Source organism: Platalea leucorodia (assembly GCF_965183815.1).
Source record: "Platalea leucorodia genome assembly, chromosome: 3".
Taxonomy (NCBI): domain Eukaryota; kingdom Metazoa; phylum Chordata; class Aves; order Pelecaniformes; family Threskiornithidae; genus Platalea; species Platalea leucorodia.
In genome coordinates, this window is record NC_138825.1 from 127,306,136 (window position 1) to 127,325,716 (window position 19,581).

General features: G+C 56.5%; 1 protein-coding gene across 1 annotated transcript; it reads right to left on the reverse strand.

Annotated features, from left to right (window-relative positions):
- Positions 1 to 1,592: 1,592 nt before the first annotated feature.
- Positions 1,593 to 14,829, reverse strand: LOC309587915 (interferon-induced very large GTPase 1-like). The gene is given in 4 exon segments (XM_082306501.1): positions 1,593 to 7,403; positions 7,405 to 10,024; positions 10,772 to 10,964; positions 14,691 to 14,829. Coding segments are annotated over 2 exon segments (7,305 nt in total). The 5' UTR covers positions 10,023 to 10,024; positions 10,772 to 10,964; positions 14,691 to 14,829; the 3' UTR covers positions 1,593 to 2,716.
- Positions 14,830 to 19,581: the final 4,752 nt, after the last annotated feature.

The window sequence follows — 19,581 nt, forward strand, 5'->3', positions numbered from 1 at the left end:
GGGATAGGTGGGGCAAGGGATATGTGTTTGGGATCCCATGGGAAGGGGGCATGGGGGAGGTACACACAGGGAGAAGGGATAAGAAGGATAGAGCAAGGAGGGGGAGAAGAAGATAGAGCAAGGAGGGGAAGAAGAAGAGAAAGCAAGGACGGGGAGAAGAGAAAGCGAAAGCAAAGTCGGTACGCTCGGATCTCCCCATCTCCGCTTCCAGCACCATCCTGACCTCCTCCCAGCCTGTCACTCCAACCTGTCACCCCAACCCCAGCCCTGTCACCTGCCTTCTCCAGCCCCCACCCTTCCCACTGTATGCATCAGACAGACTCCCACCAGGCAGTTCCTGCTCAGCTAGACATTCACATCCCACCATCATCAGGTCTTTTGCCTTTCCTAATGACTTTCTTTCAGCAAGTCGGTGTTACTGAGAACCTTAGTTACAAACCTTGCAGACAGGGAGAGCTACTGCATCCCTGTGTCACTTCGAGGCGTGTTCGCATTCCTTCCCACAGCAATGTCTGCAAGGAAGGACATGCCAGACGATCCCTGGGAGGGAGACGTGGGCCAGGGTGGGCTGGCAGACGCTGAAAGGCATGGGCCTCTGCGTAGAGCACTGGCTCCCTGCACTGGAGAAGGAGCTGGGAGTTACTGGCACACAGGCCGTGAGACATCTGAAAGATGAAGATTAGCTAAAGCTTGCAAGCAATGCACAGGACACATGGGAGAAAAAAAGCCCTGAAAGAGTGCTTCAGGCTCGTGGCAAGGCAAGGGTACCAGCACCCACGGTCCTGCTCCAGCTGCCGGTGCGCAGCCCTTCGCTCACCTCATTCACACCGGTCCCCCCAGGTAGCTCATTCTCAGGACACACACCACTCCCACCCCAGCGGCTGGAGGTTAAAGCCCCCCACTCGCTCCAGTAGCTGGCACGGAGACCCCCCCCAACTCCCTCCAGCAGCTGCACTGGGACCCCACGCACTCCAGTAGCTAACACCACAGGCCAGGGGCACCCAAACGCCCAGTCTGACTCCAGTAGCTGGCCCCAAACCCAGTCACACACACACAGGTCTCACCACTAACTGGCATTTAGTCCTCGCAGCACGCACTCACGCTGGCAAGGTTTCTTTCCTGGCCTTGTCTCCATGTCTGTTCTGTCAGGTCTGTGTCTTGGTATATTTTGGGGTTGGTTCCCCTTTTTTCCCTTAGTTTCCCGTCTGACCAGCTCCCCGACCAGATAACCTCGCTGGAAGAAACCTTCTCACCCTCTCCTCATCAATCAGTGTGACTGACCAGGCTTGCTTCCCACCACTGCCTCCCTTACCATTAGTCGGTCAGATGTTTAGCTGGATGTTCTTGTTCGTGGCTTCCTCCCCTTCTTAAGTGTCCCTTGAGACGCTGAAGAAGGTCCTTGACCAGACACCCTGAAAGGAGCAGACGCCCCCCTTCCACACACCCTTACACAGACCATCGCCCACTTGCCGCCTGCCCGTCTTCACAGCACGAACGCTGAAGTCGCACACGACTGTGGCTCTCCTGAAAATAAAGGCTACAGAGACCAGTCCGGTCCACTCGATTACTTTATTAGCCAAGGCCACGAGGGATTATACTGCATCACCACTTTGGCCAGCTCTCCTGGAAGGCTTGGTCCTTGGGTTTCCAGCAGCGTTGCGGGAGCTGCGCAGCAAAAACCGCCGGCCACTTCCCTGGTGCAGTCCCAGCTGGCTCCATGTTCTCCAGACCATGGCTCCGTTGCCACCAGCCTGTCTTGACAGCACAAGCACTAACTATAACTATTAACTAATTAGTCTATTAACTATTAGACTAATTAGACTATTAACTATTAGCACTATTAACTGCTTTAAGGACATCGGAGACAGAACAACTCCTGACCTGAGTCCTAGCTCAGCTTATCAAGAAGGGATCAATAAGGGAATGATAATCCCCAAAAACAAAACAGCGCAGCTTGCAGCCAATGTGGAGCTGCTCTCAGATCCCGCAGCCCCTTCTGAAAGCTTGACAAGTACTTAATCACAGAATCATAGCATCCCAGGTTGGAAGGGACCTCGAGGATCATCTGGGCCAACCTTTCCAGCACAATCTAGACGAGATGGCCCAGCACCCTGTCCAGCTGAGTCTTAAACGTGTTCAGCGTAGCGGAGTCAACCACTTCCCTGGGGAGATTATTCCAATGGTTGACTGTTCTCATTGTGAAAAATCTACCTCTCGTGTCCGATCGGAATCTCCCTGGGAGTAACTTGTACCCGTTACCCCTTGTCCTCACCATGGGACTCCTTGTGAAAAGGGAGTCTCCATACTTGCTGAAGGAAAACTATTTTTTTGCCAGGGTCACTTAGTTTCTCACAGCAGCTGATAAAATTGGTACTTTCTAATGCTGCCTTTGCTCTTCATCTGGCACTTGGTCTTCATCTTGGCCATATGACTGCTCGCTGCAGCAATCTTTCTCTTTTATGCTCGAAGACAAAGCAGATGTAAATGTTTATGGCAAGAAGGGAAGAGGATTCTCACTTTATCACGAAGCAAGGGAATTTCTGAGCCATGGCAGGAGCAACACGCCTTATTTCACCCAACTTTGTGAGCAATTAGATACCATTTTCTTCATGGGGCTTGAGGTTGTAGTCATGATAACAATATTTTGTGGACAGACTTGTACTGTGTTCTTCTAAAATGCAAAGCAGTTGCGGTTCTTCCTTCATATCGACTTCGCCTAAAGCTTCTCCAGTTCAGCAAGCGCTTCCTGCTTTGTAATTCTCTGCCACGAAGGAGGGATTTCTCCTTTGCCGTGAAATTTCCCATTGTAGCATTTTTCTAGCTCTGTCCTGAAATGAGACACAAACCATTTCCAGTACGCTTGCAGGGATGGATCAGAAGAAATTTTCCAAGTGGAATAAGGAGGTCCTGCCTCCCGGTATCTCTTGTAGGGAATCCATGTGCCTCCATCAGTTAAGAATACACAGTCACTTGCAACGCTACTAGAACAAATGTCAATGACCAGATTGTCGGTTTTATGCCACTTGTATCCCGTCAAAACTTGCGGACGATGGAAGACAAGCTGATGGTCTCCATCGTGATCCTGCATGGTGTTTGTGCAAACAGCCCCACAAAAGGGACACTGCTGCCAGCACCCTGCAAACTGTTCAGCCACGATTGTGTGAGGCTGCCTTTCAAATGAGCTCATATCAGCGCTAGCAAACTCTTCCTTGAGGTGATCTTGCAGGGGAGCCAGTGCTTCTGTCATGGCATTATTCAGGAACTCTATGTCTGTAACCTCCTGATGCTCAATGCCCTTCAGGTCCCTTCTGGGCAAGCTTAGCACCTCTCTAAGCGCGCTGCAAAATTCATCCAGCCAAAGAGAGATTTTGTCCTTTCTGTCTTTTCTGTCTTTGACAACGTTGGTCGATGCAAAAACAGCTGACTGGATGCTTTCATAGCAGCGAGTAAGGGAGTCAACTAAAAACTTCTCCAGCCTCCTGTTCTTATCTAAACAGTACGTCTCAACCCGTTTCTCGATGTAACTCTGCAGGAAGTCTCCTGGGCTACTAAGGTACTTCTTGAAATTCTCAAAATTTTCTTCTTGTGCCAGGTATCTCAGTATGCAGACTTCCAGAGAGGATCTATTGCCACTGAAATCTGGGATTTTACTTAGCACGTCTCGAGCTATGGCGAGAGCTGTCCTCTCATAGACCGCCCGGTGAAGAGCTGGGGCAATCTTGTCACACAGGAAAACAGCAAAGGTTGTGACAGAAGTGGCTCCTTGGCAGGAAATCTGGAAACATTTAAAGAAATCTTCTCTCTTGCTCTGCAGGTAGATGACTGGATCATTTGCTTTTTTGAATGCTGCGTGCATGGCTTTAAACCTTTCTGCTGCCATTCCGCACAGATACACCGATAAATCTATTCTGTAATCTTTATTAAAGCTGTATTTTGCGGTGCTAGGGACAGAGTTCATGCCTTTCTGTACTTCATTTAGTATTTCATGGATGAAAGTTCGATTGTAATCCCTTTTCTCCTTTTCCTTCTTAGCAATGTTTGCTGTCACACGCAGTATGATGTTTTCTGTAATGTGGCGTATGTTGCCTTCTTCAGCCTCATCAAAACGCGCAGTCAAGAAGCCCCAACTTTTTTTCTTAGCAACGTGTTTCTCCAAGTCAACATTAAATTCTCGGCGCTTGGGAAATGTCCTGATGCGTGCATGTAAGTTAGGCTCCTTGAAGTGTTCCAGAAGGACATCTTCTATGTCCACATCGATATTCACCTCTTCCAGAGGGGAAGCAGCAGAGGAGACTTCAGCAACCCACGTTGTCCAGAGAGAAATAAAGTTGCGTCTCAGTTCTCTTTCACTTAGTCTCTGGCCTTTGAGAGACAGAGCCAACTGCCTGCTCTTTTTCAGGAGCTCGCTTTCGTATTCGGACTTCCTTTCATCCAGTTTACACTGGCTCTGCTTTAGTTCAAGAAGATTCTCACACTTCTTTCTAGTTTCAAGCAGAAGAGACTCTTTCAGTTCTTTCAGCTTCAGTTCCGTGCCACTTTTCCACTGGACCAGTATCTCGCAGTCTTTGCCTTCACTGAAATACTTTTCCATGTCTTTCGTGATGGCATCGCTCGTCCCTTGCACTTGTTTTTCAAGGTATTCTGTGGTGACCTTCTGCAAGTCCCCATTCCGAACTTTATTGTCCAGTTTCACTTGCAAGTCTAAGACGTGACTCCTCAGCTGCCAGGTCCACTGACTAAACGCCGTTTCCAGTTTCTTGTACGCAGCAACCTCCACTGAATTCTTGAAGCTGAAAATGAAGTTTTCGTTCAGCAAAGCATTCCAGAGGTCACTAATGCGAGCTTTCAAGCTCGACAGCCTCAAAATGCTGCCCTGCGACTCCTTCTTGGCAGCTTGGAGAATTTTGCTCTTTAATTCCTGCACGTTCTGGCTGTAGGTGGGGTTGGGCGGTGCCATGGGGGGGTTTCCTTCCCACAGGTGAGCAAAGTAATGAATGTGGGTGTTCACGTCAAAGCGGATGACATCACTGAAGCAGGAGACGTCGCAGAATTCCTGCTGGGCGGCTGTCACGGTCATTTCGTCCAGCTTTTCCTGCAGACGTCTTTGTCCTTCCATGTTCTGCTCCTTGGCAGCTATTTCTCCCACGTTTTGGTGTACAAACAGGCAGCTGGGGGAAAGATTGACTTGCTTCATCCTCAGAAAAGCCTGCACAGCAATCTGGAGGACATCTTGCATTTCTGACGGATTTTCTCCAAAGATATTGATGAGAGTCATGTTGCCGATGCCGATGACAAAGGTGGCCAGCTCATTGTCATGGTTAAGGGACTGCTTATTGGCCAGCTCAGTGGCACGAAGTCCCTCTGTGTCAACGACTAGCATGTAATCAAAGCCCAAATCCTGCTGCAGCTGCTCCTCCACTTTAATCAGCTGCATAAACGCTCCCCGGGTGCATCTCCCTGCACTGACATTAAACTGGAGACCAAACATGGCGTTCAGCAGGGTTGACTTCCCCGTGCTCTGGATGCCAAGCACTGACAGAACAAATACTCGTTTGTCCCCGAGCTTCTCAATTAATCTGTCAAAGATTGCTCCAACCCATCGTAACGGTACGTAAGAAGCATCGCCATCCATCAGCTCGACGGGGTACCCCGAGACCATCAGATCAGCTGCGATTTCAGGTAGTTTGACAAAACATTTGTCCTTTGAGTTCATTGATTCCAGAGCTTCGTAAATCTGCCCTACCTCTCTCAAAATGTGCTCGAGGCCAATGGACGAATCGTTGATTTCGTTGGAGAGGGCATCCAGTTTAGTCAGCAACCGAGGTTTCAGATCCGTCTTTTCATTGCTTTTCTTTATCGCCAGGATTTGAGACCATAACTGGTGATATTGTCTCTTCAGTTCGTCCAGGCGATCGGACGACAGGTCATCCATAAAGACCTTCATCCACTGCAGGAAGTATTTCTTGGTATCTGCTGGCTGTGCCTGGAGAAAGCTAAGGACCGATTTCATCAGCTGATTGAGGGGGAATGCTTTCTCTAGTTGCTTTCTTCTTATTGCCGACTTCTCTGCTTCAATTTGGCTCCGATGATGCTCTATGCTCTTGTTCCTCTTTTCCTGCAAGCGAGTGAGTTCTTTGTCCTTTTTGCACCACAGGTACCACAGTTTTCCTTGAAGAGGCAGTAGCTGGGATTTGATCTCAAACAAATTCTCTTGCTTCAGAAGCTTCACCAGCTCCTTTGCCTTTTCTTTGGCTGTCACGCACGCGTCTGTGTCTTCATCGACCAGGAATCCGTGCTCGCGAGCTTTGTCCAGGCAGGCGTCAAGGCTGACAAGCGTCTTAGACCCTTCCAGGAGATCCCTGATTGTTTGCGTCAGCTCACCCATTAATTCCGCTTCGTTTCTGTTCTTGATACCTATTCTTATATTTTGGCTAGATCGGCTGGCTGCAACGTTCTCTTTTTCAGTGAAAAGGCAAACCAAAGGCCTTTGCGACTGCCACAGGTCACGTAAAATTTTCATCCCTTTCTTGTCGCTCTGATCAGACTCGGATACGAGGGCCACGTTCACAGCAGATATCTCCTGTAAAAACTGTAGCTGTTCTTCATGATCCCTTGCGTCTCCGTGCAGGTTACAGAAGGCAACGCAGCAGTTGAAGCTGTCATCATCGCTGCCCCGGGGACAGTACCAGGAGATCTCCACAACACCTTTCATCAGCAAACAGTGCTTGGTGCTGCCTTTGCAATGTCGGTGGAAAAAAGTGTCATGCTTTTGTTTGCTCAGCAGAGCATTCAGGATCTGAGACTTGGAAGAGGAGGGAGAACTGCCGATCCGTATGAAGGACACGATGGGTGTCGCTGCCTGATAAATGAGTTTGTTTTTGTAACTGTTAATTCTGGCCTGCTTTCCCCACTTCTCGGTCCCTTTCCAGCTCTTTTTTATTTGGCTGAGGGACCAGAGGGGGAACTCTACCCGGGAAGTGCACGGGTTTGGGACCAGGAGAGGTAGCGCAAACTGGCAGAAAGCAAGCTTTGTTGAGATGTACTGTCTCATGAAATCATCGGCGCAATGAAAAATTGCCATCTGGAGGTCCATGGGGTGCACACGGCTGTCACTGGTTGCAGATTCAGGGGCTTCTTCCTCCACATCCATGAAAAAGTCATCAAAGGAATCCAACGGCCCATGCTCTTGCTCTGTGGTTTTTGGCACGGGTGCAAGGCCCGGGTTGCTCTCGTCCTTGCAAGTCAGGTACCTCATCCGATAATCCACGGTTAATAGCTTTTGCAAGAAGTAAAACGGAAGTTCATTGTCCTTGCTGGGCTGGCTGTCATGTAACGAGGTCTTGTATATGATGTGGAAATCTTCTGTCCCCATTTTTCGTGGATAGTGACTTTCTAGTCCAAGGTAAGTGGAGGAACTCTTGGTTTGCAATGGCTTGATTTGCTTTGCATTCGCTGCCGTCTGATTTGGATTTGGACCGACTGGGAGGCTCTGTTCTTTGAAAAGTGTCTTCCATGTCTTTGATTATACTGTGTTTCTTCACATCGTCGCACGTGTCATCCATGCGCCCATTGATGAAGGAATGCAAGTCGCTTTCCAGCATCTCCCAGTCTTTGGACGCACTGTGCTTTTCGAGGAGAGTTTTTACCTCTGTGGACCATAAGTCCTTCATTTGATCTCGCATGAAAACGAAACGCTCGTTCTTCTGCTCAGGGGACAGCCCCTTATATTTGGGTGTCACAGTTAGACCCGTCAGCAGCAGGAAGGCCTGGGCTCTGTAAACATCTTGCTCCTTCAGACTCAGGTACTCCTTATGCCCCATTTGCATTTCCTTGATCATGAAGTTAAATTCTGGACATCCCAGGAGGTACTGAAAAGTGCTCCCTTCCGCCTGGTATCCCATGCTGGTCGTAATTAAGAGCACCAACACTTCTATGTCTTTCTGTGCCTTTTCCTGGAGAAACTGGAGTAAGGAATACACAGCTAGGCTTGCAGTCAAGGTCGCTTTTATCTTCGCTTCATGAACGGCGGAGGCAGAGGTTTCCGGTGCGTAGGTGACTTCCTGGATGTACTCCTTCATTTGCAGCAATGTCTTGGTGAGTTCTTCAAGCTCACAAACATTGGGAGTTTCAGGAAGCATGTGCTCCGTATGGAAGATCCATTGCATGATGACGGAAGACTTGGGGAAGTCCTTGACGGAATAGATATGAGGATCCAGGAGGCACTGCAACAGAGACTTGATATAGGTGATGTTTTCTGGAGGTGACTCTTTGCAAAGCTGAACGGTATTCAACAGGAACTCCTGCAGTGCTTTGTCCGACAGGCATACGTTGATCCAGACACTATGGGTTTTGGTTTTTTCGTTCAGATTCTGTTTGAAATCTATCAGCGTGAGCAGTTTCCTTTCATCCACCGCCACCTCCCAGGCCTTCACGCACTCCACGAAAGCTCTGGCGTCCTCCACTGCGCTGACCAGTTCCTCTCCAAACATGGTGCCGACACTGCGATTCGTTAGCGCTTCGTACGCAGCCCTGAGGCTGCTGCTCAGTTGATAGACAGACTTAAAATCACTGCTGTGATTGAACACGATTACATCCCACACGGGGATCAGCTGAAAGCCTCGGTCAATAACAGACCAGGTTGTGTTACTTGTTAGAAGCCCCGTTTTCCACTGAGGAAGACAGTCCGTCCCGGATGGGCCCCCTGTGTTGGTCACGTAGAGCTGAACCGCTGTGTGGGCATTGCTTCCGTCTCTTCCCTGACAAGAAGCCTGGGAGCTGGATTTTGACACATCCACGGCCACTCCCGCACTGACACTGAAGCTGCTGTAGCTGGCCCTGACATGGGAGTTCAGTGCTTCAGATGCTTGTCGCTTCATCTCTTCCCGCTGCTCGGCTCTGAAGCCTTCCGTAGAGGCCTTCCACCAGAATATCCCCCCAAAGTGGAGGGGACCCTGGTTTACGTGGGAGCCAAACGTGCTGAAGAAGTTCTTACACCTGCTCTTCAGCGTGTCGGGCCTGTCTGCTTCCTGAGTGATGCTCAAAAGATGCTCGATGTCTTGCAGCTCCCGCAGGGCCACATCCGAGAGGCGAAGCTGATGCTTTTGGAAGTAGCAGGAGGCCAGAGGGATGTACTGGTACTTAGTGGTGCAAATGTAGCTCTGCTCAGAGCGGGACCGGTGGGTGTGCGACGACTGCGAGGAGCTGCTGTGATCTGCACCAGCTTCAACGTTAAACCCCCAGAATCCGGCTTTGGCAGAAACGCTGATGCTGAACCCCAGCTGCTCCATGGACTTGGTGAAAGTGGCTTCTGCTGCTGCGGAGGAGAACTCCTTCCTGTCAAGCAGCGACCCTTGCTCTGGACCAGCGAGCTTGAATCCCTCGGGAACCCTGAGGAGCTGGTCTCGCTTTGCCAGCACATCCTCGAGGCTGCCCGTTCTGTAAATGCCCTGCAGGGCCAGTCCCCCCGACGCCCGCCTCAGGACCTCCGTGTCGGAGACGTTCTCACTCCTGCTCACGGATGACTCCTGCTGCTCCAGCTGCTTCTGGATGCCCTCCAGCACATCCATCAATGACTTCTCCGGTGGTGCCCAGTACTCTTTGGGAATCTCCATGGCTTGCCACAGAGCCTCCTCTTTCTGTCTTAGAGCGTCCTTGCTGTGGCTGCGGCTGTTGTGCATTTCTTTCAGCTCCTTCAGGACTAGCTTGGCCGCTTCTTGTCTCTTCTTTGTCATCTCCAAGCGCTCCTTCTGCAGCTCCTCAGAAGTTGCTTTGCTGTCTTTTAGTTTCAGGAGTTTTTGGAGCGCCTTTTTTTCCCAGGGGTACCGTACCTTGCACTCCAGCTTCAGGTAGTCTTCATATTGCAGGTGTTTCAGGGCTTCTCTGGACTTGACTCCCAGTACCTCCGACAGTTTGGGGAGCCAGTAGCCATCGTCTAGTCCTTCTTTCTCACATGCTTCTGCCAGCAGGTTTTTAGAAACATCTGCCTTTCCGTCATCCTCTAGCATGTCCTCCTGTGAACCCATGGCTGTGGAAGAAGAAAACAGAATTTCTTTATGCTGTAAGAGGCCCCGGCCTCTTCTAAGAGGGCTCTCCAGCAGCTCCAGCCCGGGGCATTTCTCCTACCCGGCTGCTGGAGCCCAACCTGGGAAGCCCCAAGACCTGGGGGTCTCCCTCCCGGGACACTGGATGTGCCTGCTGCTTTCCCATTTGCAGGTTCAACGCTGAAGCTGAGTGGGTGTCCCGCAGACAACAGACACACACACACTCTGACTTGGCCACACAGCCTGCCATGGGCAAGGTGCTGCCTTCAACAGCGCCCACGGATACCCAACAGGACTCCTAAATACAGAAGTACAAACGGCCGTGGGCACTCCTGCATCCCCTCAGCACCAGCACAGCCCCTCTGACGCTATCACCATACATGTGCCTTTACACCTTTCTTTTTTACACTGTCACACAAACCTGATAATTGTCTCTGTCTCGATTCAGTTGGCTACTGAAGAGGTTTATTCAGTGCACAAGACATTCCCGTGCATTCAGCGTTCGTCCCACCAAGGGCACAGGACTCTTACCAACACCAGGTGCATTGGGGTTGCGTGGCAAGCTTTTGGTAGCAGGGGGCTACAGGGGTGGCTTCTGTGAGAAGCTGCTAGAAGCTTCCCCTCTGTCCGACTCTTGGACCCTTTCAGAGCCTTTAGTGTCGGCTTTTCCTTTAATGGCCGTGAAGAGTTAGACAACACGCTCAATGGATGTGGGGTCTGATTCATCTCACCTCACAGCAGATGCCCCTTTTGGTCAGATGCTTGACTTTCCAGGGGACACAGGCAGCCAAGGTCCCCAGCTCAACTGAGACAGCACACCGTCACACAGCAGGCCTGGTAGACAAGGCTGGGGTGTTGAGAAGAAGATGGGGAGCAGCTCAAAGATTGAGGAGGAAAAACACTGGGTAGGAAAGGCCCAAAATCCTGAAGGAGAAAGGAGAAGACCAGACAGTGAGGAGATGGCAACCCATCAATGCGGAGGATTCATTCCAGGGAGCAGTGGAGGCACCCCCTGACGTCTTGGGAACATATCACAGAATCATAGAATCATGGAATTGTTTAGGATGGAAAAAACCTTGAAGATCATTGAGTCCAACCGCTAACCCAGCACTGCCAAGGCCACCACTAAACCATGTCCCTCAGCACCACATCTCCCCGGCTTTTAAATCCCCCCAGGGATGGGGACTCAGCCCCTGCCCCGGGCAGCCTGGGCCAGGCCCTGACAGCCCTTTGGGGGAAGGAGTTTTTCCCAATACCCAACCCAAACCTGCCCTGGCGCAGCTTGAGGCCGTTCCCTCTCGTCCCATCGCTTGTTCCTGGGGAGCAGAGACCGACCCCCCCGGCTCCAGCCTCCTTTCAGGCCGTTGCAGAGAGCGATGAGGGCTCCCCTCAGCCTCCTCTTCTCCAGGCTGAGCCCCCCCAGCTCCCCCAGCCGCTCCTCCCCAGCCTTGTGCTCCAGCCCCTGCCCCAGCCTCGCTGCCCTGCTCTGGCCACGCTCCAGCCCCTCCATGGCCGCCTTGGGGTGCGGGGCCCAGCGCTGAGCACAGCACTCGAGGGGCGGCCTCCCCAGTGCCCAGCACAGGGGGACCATCCCTGACCTGCTCCTGCTGGCCACACCGGTCCTGACACAAGCCAGGGTGCCCTGGGCCCTCTTGGCCACCTGGGCACCCTGCTGGCTCATGTCCAGCGGCTGTCGACCAGCACCCCCAGGCCCTTTCCCGCCGGGCAGCTCCCAGCCGCTCCTCCCCACGCCTGCAGCGGTGCCTGGGGTTGCTGTGCCCCCAGGGCAGGACCCGGCCCTGAGCCTTGCTGACCCTCACCCCGGGGCCTGGGCCCATCGCCCCGGCCTGGCCAGGGCCCTCTGCAGAGCCTCCCTGCCCTCCAGCAGATCAACGCTCCCGCCCGACTGGGTGTCCCCTGCAAACTGGCTGAGGGTGCCCTCCATCCCCTCCTCCAGATCATCGATAAAGATATTGAACAGGACCGGCCCCAGCACTGAGCCCTGGGGAACAGCACTGGTGACCGGCCGCCAGCTGGGTTTGGCTCCTTTCACCACTGCTCTCTGGGCCCCGCCGCCAGCCAGGTTTTTACCCAGCAAAAGTACACTCGTCCAAGCCCTGAGCAGCCAGTTTCTCCAGGAGAATGCTGTGGGGAACCGTCTCAAAGACCGTACTAACGTCCAGGTAGACAACATCCACAGCTTTTCCCTCATCCGCTAAGCGGGTCACCTTGCCATATAGCTGTAGACCATAACTCAGGCGGATCGGTACGGGAGGATGGCCTTGCTGATTGATGAGAACTCAGCAATTACCGACCGGAATTGTGGCCAGAATGGAAATTCCCTGATGCCTCAAGTCAATCATCTCACGACCCTATGAACAGCGGTACCAAGGGAGACCCTTTGAGCTCTCCTGGACCGCGGCGGGCTGCGCCAGCGTCTCCCTCCGAGTGGGACGCCTCTCAGAGCTGCGACCCTTAAGTCTGCATGCCTGACAACAGGAGCTGGGCTGATCTCCAGCGCCTTTCGCTCCTCGAGCCTCGACGTTTGCCCCTTGAGGCAATCTTCTGAAGGGAGCATTTCACTGAACTCGAGGGGCATTTTTACCAGGTACCTTTATTTATGCATATTGTGAGTATTTCACTAAATCCGCGATAAGTTACTAGGTACCTTTATTAGGCCTATTGTGTGTGTATGTGCGTGTATCGATACAAATAGTGTTGTGAACCTTATTTAATCACTTTGTAAATGCTGAATTAACCAACGATTAATTACTGTCAAATTCTTGTGATTCTCTCTTTACTGTGAACAAACCTTAAGCTGCTGCTAAACATATCTCATCCTTCGACATAAACCGTTGACCGAGTCTGAGACTAGGGCTGGATCCAGCCGCACCCAGGCTCCTCTCCGAGAAGGCGTTCAGAAAGCAAGAGGGTCCGTTCTGGACCTCGTGACTCAACGGCAGGGTCCCCTTTACCCCCTTCTATTTTCTTCTATCTGATTTCCCCTTCTCTCTCTCTCTCTCTTCCATTAATTAATAAGAAATAGAGTGACCCTTGCCATCGAACTTTGTCAGATCGCACTTGTATACATTTCTATTACAATCACTCTGCAAACATCTTTGACGGTGAGTCTTTGAGCGACCTAACCACTCATTCGCGACAGTGCAGCCCCACCAGCGGGTCAGGGGAGCAAAGTGGAAAAACAAAAGCAAGAAAAACTCCTGGGTGCAGATAAGGAGAGTTTAGCAAGTGAAGGAAAGCTGCGTGCGCTCGCAAAGCAGAGGAAGGTGTTTATTCACCGCTGCCCATCGGCAGGCAGATGTCCAGCCGCTCCCGGGGAAGCAGAGCCTCGGCGCAACTGCTCGCCCGTTGGCCTGTTACCAATGCTATTTCAGTCTCAGATGCCCTAAACAACACCGCAGAGCTGCGAGGGAGAACATCAACTCCAGCCCAGCCAGGACCTGAACCAGCACCCAGGCACGCTTTCAAGTCCCAGCATGGCTTCGTATTTCTTCAAGAATAGGGAAAAAGCCACATGCAGTTGTGTTAGTGCACGCAGAGGACCGCTAAGCGTGTTTATGGGAAAACTTGGGATTGCTTTCTTCCTTGAAAGCGAACGAGGGAAGCAGTGAGGCAGCATGGGGCTGCCTGCACCCCGTTTCACGAGAACAGGCCCCTCGAGAGTGTTTTCCCCAGCCCTGCCCCAGGGGAACTGGGCTCTGGAAGCGCTCGTGCCTTTGAGGGGCTGCACCAGGGACCCGAGCACTTCGGGTGGTGAAGTTCAGACCGTAGGAGAGGCTGGGAGAGGTGAACCCCACCATCACTCCATGGAAAGGAGAAGGCAAAACTCTCCCCCTAGGCTTGGGGACAGGGCAGGATGTCCCATGAATGCTGCTCGTTACCCCAGTGCTGCCGCACTCTAACGAGCAGGGCAGGAGGCAGCACCAGCACCCAAGCTGCCCGCACCGCCAGCCCAGCACCCATTGCTTCTGCACCCTGTTGATGCTGACAGAGAGCACGCCACGGAGAAGGTTATTATAGACGACCTTCCCCAAATTACCCGCTTCAGCTTCCGAGGCCCCAGGAGCGCCCGCAGGGCTGCCGTCCCACCTCCCCTTTCACCCTGCAGTCTTGCCCTGACACGTCCCAGCCCCGTCCCCTGTCTCCAGGGCAGGGAAGCAAATGGCACCAGGCTGCAGGTGCCTGCGCAGCTCCGCAGCCGCCCCGGCTCCCGGCCCCCAGCACGGCTGGGCTTCAGGCGAGCGCACCCACCCTGACCCCCCGCCGCGGGGCTGCGTCGTGCCCGGGCGGGCAGGATCGGCCCTGGCTGCGGGCAGCGTTCCCCAGCCCGGGCACGGGCTCACAGCAGGGAAGGGGCTCTGCAAGGGGTCTGTCCCTGGAGCAGACAGCGGTCCCTCCCCATCCAGCCCTGCTGCCAGCTCTTGAAGCCGGGCTTTGCACCTCTGCAGACAGCAGTCTGCCCCTGAATCCCCCCGGGGATGCCTCCTCCTTCCCCACCCGCTCCTGCCCCGACCCCTCTGCCTCCCTCCCGCCCTCCACCTCAACCCTTGCAGCACATGCAGCAGCTTCTGCAAACAGGCTGGCGAGCAAAGGCTGCTTCCTCCATCCCACGCTCGGAGGACCACTCACCTCTTGCCCTGAAACCCCTTTTTTCCTTCCCGCCATCTCTCAAGTGATGCGAAAAACCCAGGAAATGGGAAGCAGAAGACAAACAAGATCCCTGCTCTGTGCTGACCCCCGGCTCCCAGCCCAGAGCTCATCAGCAAGGTCCTACCGTCTCCCTCCGGCGCTCGGCAGCTCCCAGGCTGGTGTCAGCCCACCCCAAACCCTCTCTTTATGTAGTCTCCATCTCTTCGGTGGCTGTGGCTTCCTGTTTATCGAGACAGGGAGGAGGCCTTCTGCCTTCCTGGAAATCAGGCTCTTTGCTTCCAGCACACTGTGAAAGTGAAACTCTGCTGTCTGCCTGCACTGGAGCTAAGCCAGGCATCTCAGAAAGCAGCAGCAGCCATGAACACCCGCACCAGGCTCCCAAATCCTCTCCTGGGCTTTGCACAGGGGTGCCCGGTGCACCCGTCCAGCGCCGGCGGGGTGCTGCAAAGCTGCTGCCTGCAATCAGGGCGAAAGGCAGCAGGGGCTGGGCAGCGCCTGGGGCTCTTGGCTGGAAACCTCCCCTACCTGCTCCTCTTACCCCTGAATCATGGAATCACAGAAGGGTTTGGGTGGGCAGGGACCTCCAAAGGCCACCCAGTCCCACCCCTGCCATGGGCAGGGACATCTTCACCCAGACCAGGGTGCTCAGAGCCCCGTCCAACCTGGCCTTGAATGTGGCCAGGGATGGGGCATCTCCCACCGCTCTGGGCAACCTGGGCCAGTGCCTCACCACCCTCAGCACAAACAATTTCTCCCTTCTGTCCAGTCTGAATCTCCCCTCTTTCAGTTTAAAACCATTCCCCCGTGTCCTGTCGCCGCAGGCCCTGCTAAAAAGCCTGTCCCCCCCTTTCTTGTAGGCCCCCGTTAAGCACGGAGAGGCCGCAATCAGCTCTGCCCGCAGCCTCCTCCTCTCCAGGCTGAGCACCCCCAGCTCTCAGCCTTTCTCCACAGCAGAGCTGCTCCAGCCTCTGACCATTTTGGTGGCCTCCCCTGGCCCCGCTCCCACAGCTCCACGTCCTTCCCGTGCTGAGGACCCCCGAGCTGGACGCGGGGCTCCAGGGGGTCTCCCCAGAGGGGGCAGAGGGGCAGAATCCCCTCCCTCGCCCCGCTGCCCACGCTGCGGGGGATGCAGCCCGGGAGACGCTTGGCTTTCTGGGTGGCCAGCGCACATTGCCGGCTCGTGGCCGGCTTTCCATCCCCCAGCACCCCCAAGTCCTTCTCGGCAGGGCTGGGAAGAAGATGGGAACTGGGAACTCACAGCCCCCCCAGCACAGCTTCCACAGCCAGAGCCACCCCAGCAAATCACCGGATGATCAATTTATAAGCACCCGGGGGATAATAAGGTGAGCCAAAGCAGCCAGGGAGGCTTTGCCAAGCTATCACGCCAACCTAATTTCCTTCCCCAAGAGGTTCCTTGGCCGTGGGGACAGGGAAATGGCGGCGGCTGTCCTGACCCTCGGCTCAGCGGGGCTGCCGGCCCCGGCTCCTGCCGTGGTTTCCAGCACGGGAAGCAGGCGCAGATGGTGCTGGCACCCACGATCCGGGGTGCCAGGCCGCGGTGCAAGGCTGCTCCCAAAAAGCCACCTCTCATTTTGGGTGCCTTCCCACCGCTGCAAAAGTTTCCCCTGGGAAAACACCAGGGGAGAGGACGCTGCAGCCTCCCTCTCCCGGGCTGCCGGACTGGGAGTGGTGGGCTTGGGCTTTCAGCCCTGATTGAAACGTGGGAGCGGGGACCCCTCTGCCATCACCGGGAAGGTATTTATTGAGGGCAGCCGGCTCTGCGCTGCGCTTTGCTCCTCCTGCCACCTCCAGGCACCGAGGCGACGGATTTCCCCAGCGCAGCAATTCAGGAACTCGTCCCCCTGCCCCGGCTCCTCTGCCCCGTGGATGGACAGACAGATGGACACTGCTGGGCCTTGTCACTGGAGGGTCACTCCTGGGGCTGGGCTGCCCCCGGGTCGCAGCAGGATCCTGGGGGGCTGCGGGGCCAGGCGGGCTCCCCGCAGCTTGCCAGAGGCAGTGGGACCCCATGGCAGCCGGCCGTGGGGCGAGGGGCAGCCACGCTCAACCTGTGCCGCCGGGGGCCCGGAGACCACTCCTCCCCGCCTCGCCTGCCAGGTCCGGGCTTCTCTGGGGGGACACGGTGACCTCGGGGCTCCCTCCAGCACCGCTCCTGCCTCGGGTGCTCAGTTCCAGCTTTGTCCTCCCGTGGTGTCAGCTCTCCGTCTGCGGGCTCCGGGACATCCGTAGGGACATCCGCAGGGACATCCGCAGGGACATCGTCTTCACTCTGGGGAGAGAGGGGACGGTGACCACTCGGGGGGACCAGCCCACGCACCCCTCGGCATCGTCACAGCCGGTGCCCACCCTCAACCCATGGCCCCGGCGTGGGAGATGCTCACCTCCAACGATGCTCAGCAGCTCCTCAAGCTCCTGCTGCAGCCGCAGCTGCAGCAGCTCCCGCAGCAGCTCCTGGCGTCGGCTCTGTGGGGCCACCCCCATGCGCTGCAGGGTCCCCTCCGTCAGCCGCAGCAGGGCCCGGCCCGAGACGGCGTGCTCCTGCGCCAGCTCCGCCAGCTCCCCGGCCCCGCTCCGCGCAGCCAGCCAGGCGCCCACCTCCGCCACCGTCCACTGCCCCGCCGGGCGCTGCTCCCGCCGGGCCCCCTCCGACACCTGCGCCGGGAGGAGAGGGGTGAGCTGGGATGTCCCCTCGTCCCCCCAGCCTGTCCCTCCGGCCCCATGGAAGCCATAGGGTCAGGCTGGTTCCTCCACGCCGCAGCCGCCCCTACCCACCCTGAACGTGACCCTCGGTCCCATCCCCGCATTGATGCTGGTGGCTGCACCCTCGTCCCCTTCCTCCACCGTGGGGGTCCCCCAGCCCCCGGGGCCCAGCCCCAGTTACCTGTGGGGCTCTCCAGCTCCCAAGCCCCTGCCCACGCTCACCTCGGCTGTCGGGCGTCCCTCCGGCGGTGCCTCGGCCCCATCCTGCGCCCCGGTGTCCATGCGGGGCAGCGGGCAGGGCGCGGGGGCAGCGGGCAGGGCGCGGGGGCAGCTCAGGCTCCCTGCAAACGGGGCTGCATCAGCCGGGGGTCCTGCGGCTTGCCCCCGGACCAGCCCCCCGTGTCCTGCCACCCAAATAACCCCCCCACCACAACAACACACCCCGTCCCGTGCTCCCTGCCCGCCGCTGCCTCCCCGCGGGGACGCGGGTGGGGGTGGCCATCCTCACCTGGTCTGTGCCCCCCGGCCCCCCCGGCAGAAGGGGGCTGCTCACCGGGGCGCCAAGCCAAGCGAGGCCCCGCCGCCCGTCCCGCCACGCAGGCATGCAGAGCCCGCCGCACCCAGGAGATGAGATCAGCCCCGGCTCGCCCGTGCCCACCGCCTCCGTGAGCCCGGGGAGGGGACACCGGCACGGCTCCCCCAGCCCAGCCGGGACCCCTTCCCCGGCCTGACCCCCTCCTCCTCACCGCCCTCTGCCCCCGGTCGGTGCCAAACACCAGGAGAGCGAAAGAAACCTTTGCCCCGGCCTTGCCTCTGCGGGCACAGCGCCGTGCACGCCCCGACAGCCCGGCTTCCCCCAGCAGACAGCACCGCCGGGCTGCCAGGGGACTCCTGGCCCTCGCGCGGAGCCAGGGGTCAGACCCAGGCTGGGCCAGAGGAGAGCAGAGCCGGGCTCCGTCCGTACCGAGAGCCGGTGAAGGAGCTCTGCAAAGGCTCCTCCATCTCCCCTCCCGGTTCGCTCCAGCCAGCCCACCCCGTTTGCCCCAGCACCTTGCCCGCACAGACCGGGATGGGATGCACCGAAGCAGCTTCGTCTACGATGAGGAGGGTGGCGGCGACGGTCCCGACGGGCGGTGGGAAGGTGGGAGAGGCACTGGCAGAGCAGGCGGGAGGAGCGGGATGAGCCTCAAGGATGAGTCACATCCCGAAGGGCTGCAGCCCTGCCCCGCCGAGCGTGCAGGGACCCAGCCACCGCCTGCAGCAGCCCACGGCGCTGCTCGGCCCCCCGAGACCCCGCAGGGGGATTTAATCCCCCAAATAACAGTGAAAATGATCCCCCGTGGAACAGGCAGGCCAGAACGGTCCAAGGGCTGCCCCAGGACCCGAGCCATGGAAATATTTCACACCGTTATCAGCTCACCTCCCGGCGAGAGCACAAACAGCACCTTCCCAGCCCCAAAGAGGCCAGCAGCCAGCAGCGTGCACGCTTCAGCTCCCTGCAGCAAGCCCCATCCACAGCTTTTCCCCCCAGCACAGCCACACCAGCCCCCCCGGGCTGGCAGCGGGGCGCTCACGGCCCCACCGTCCACCCACCGCTGCAGAAAGGTCCGTGCCCGCGCAGGCAGGACGGGCCGGCTTTGCCTCGTCCGCAGAGCGGGCAGCTACGCGTTTTTGTCACGCGGCGCTACGTTACCATTAAAAACCCTTTAACTCGACACATCCTGCGCAGCAGGGTCACGCAAAGTCACCACGCTGACACGGCCGTGGGAAGGGGCTCTCGCGCACGGGGGAGCAACGGGAACGGCGGCGGTGCCACTCGGAAGTTTGCCGAGCTCTCCGGGACTTCCCTCCGCGGGGAAGCGGGACGCCGAGCGCGCTCCCTGTGTTCGAGCGGGAGATGCCAGGGGGGCTCGCACACAAAACCGAAGGGGCCCCCCTCTCCCCAGCGGCTCCCCCGTGCACCCGCGGGTCCCATCCTCGCAGAGCAGCAGCATGGAACAAGATTTCCAACCGGGAATAAACCAGGGCCACCCGCCGTCGCGCCGGGCCCTTCTCCCGGGCGCGCCTCCCCGTCGCGGGGCCGTACGGCAGCTGCTGGCGGGCAGAGGCCGTGTCGTTCGCACGAAGGACTCGAAAGTTTTGGCAGGTT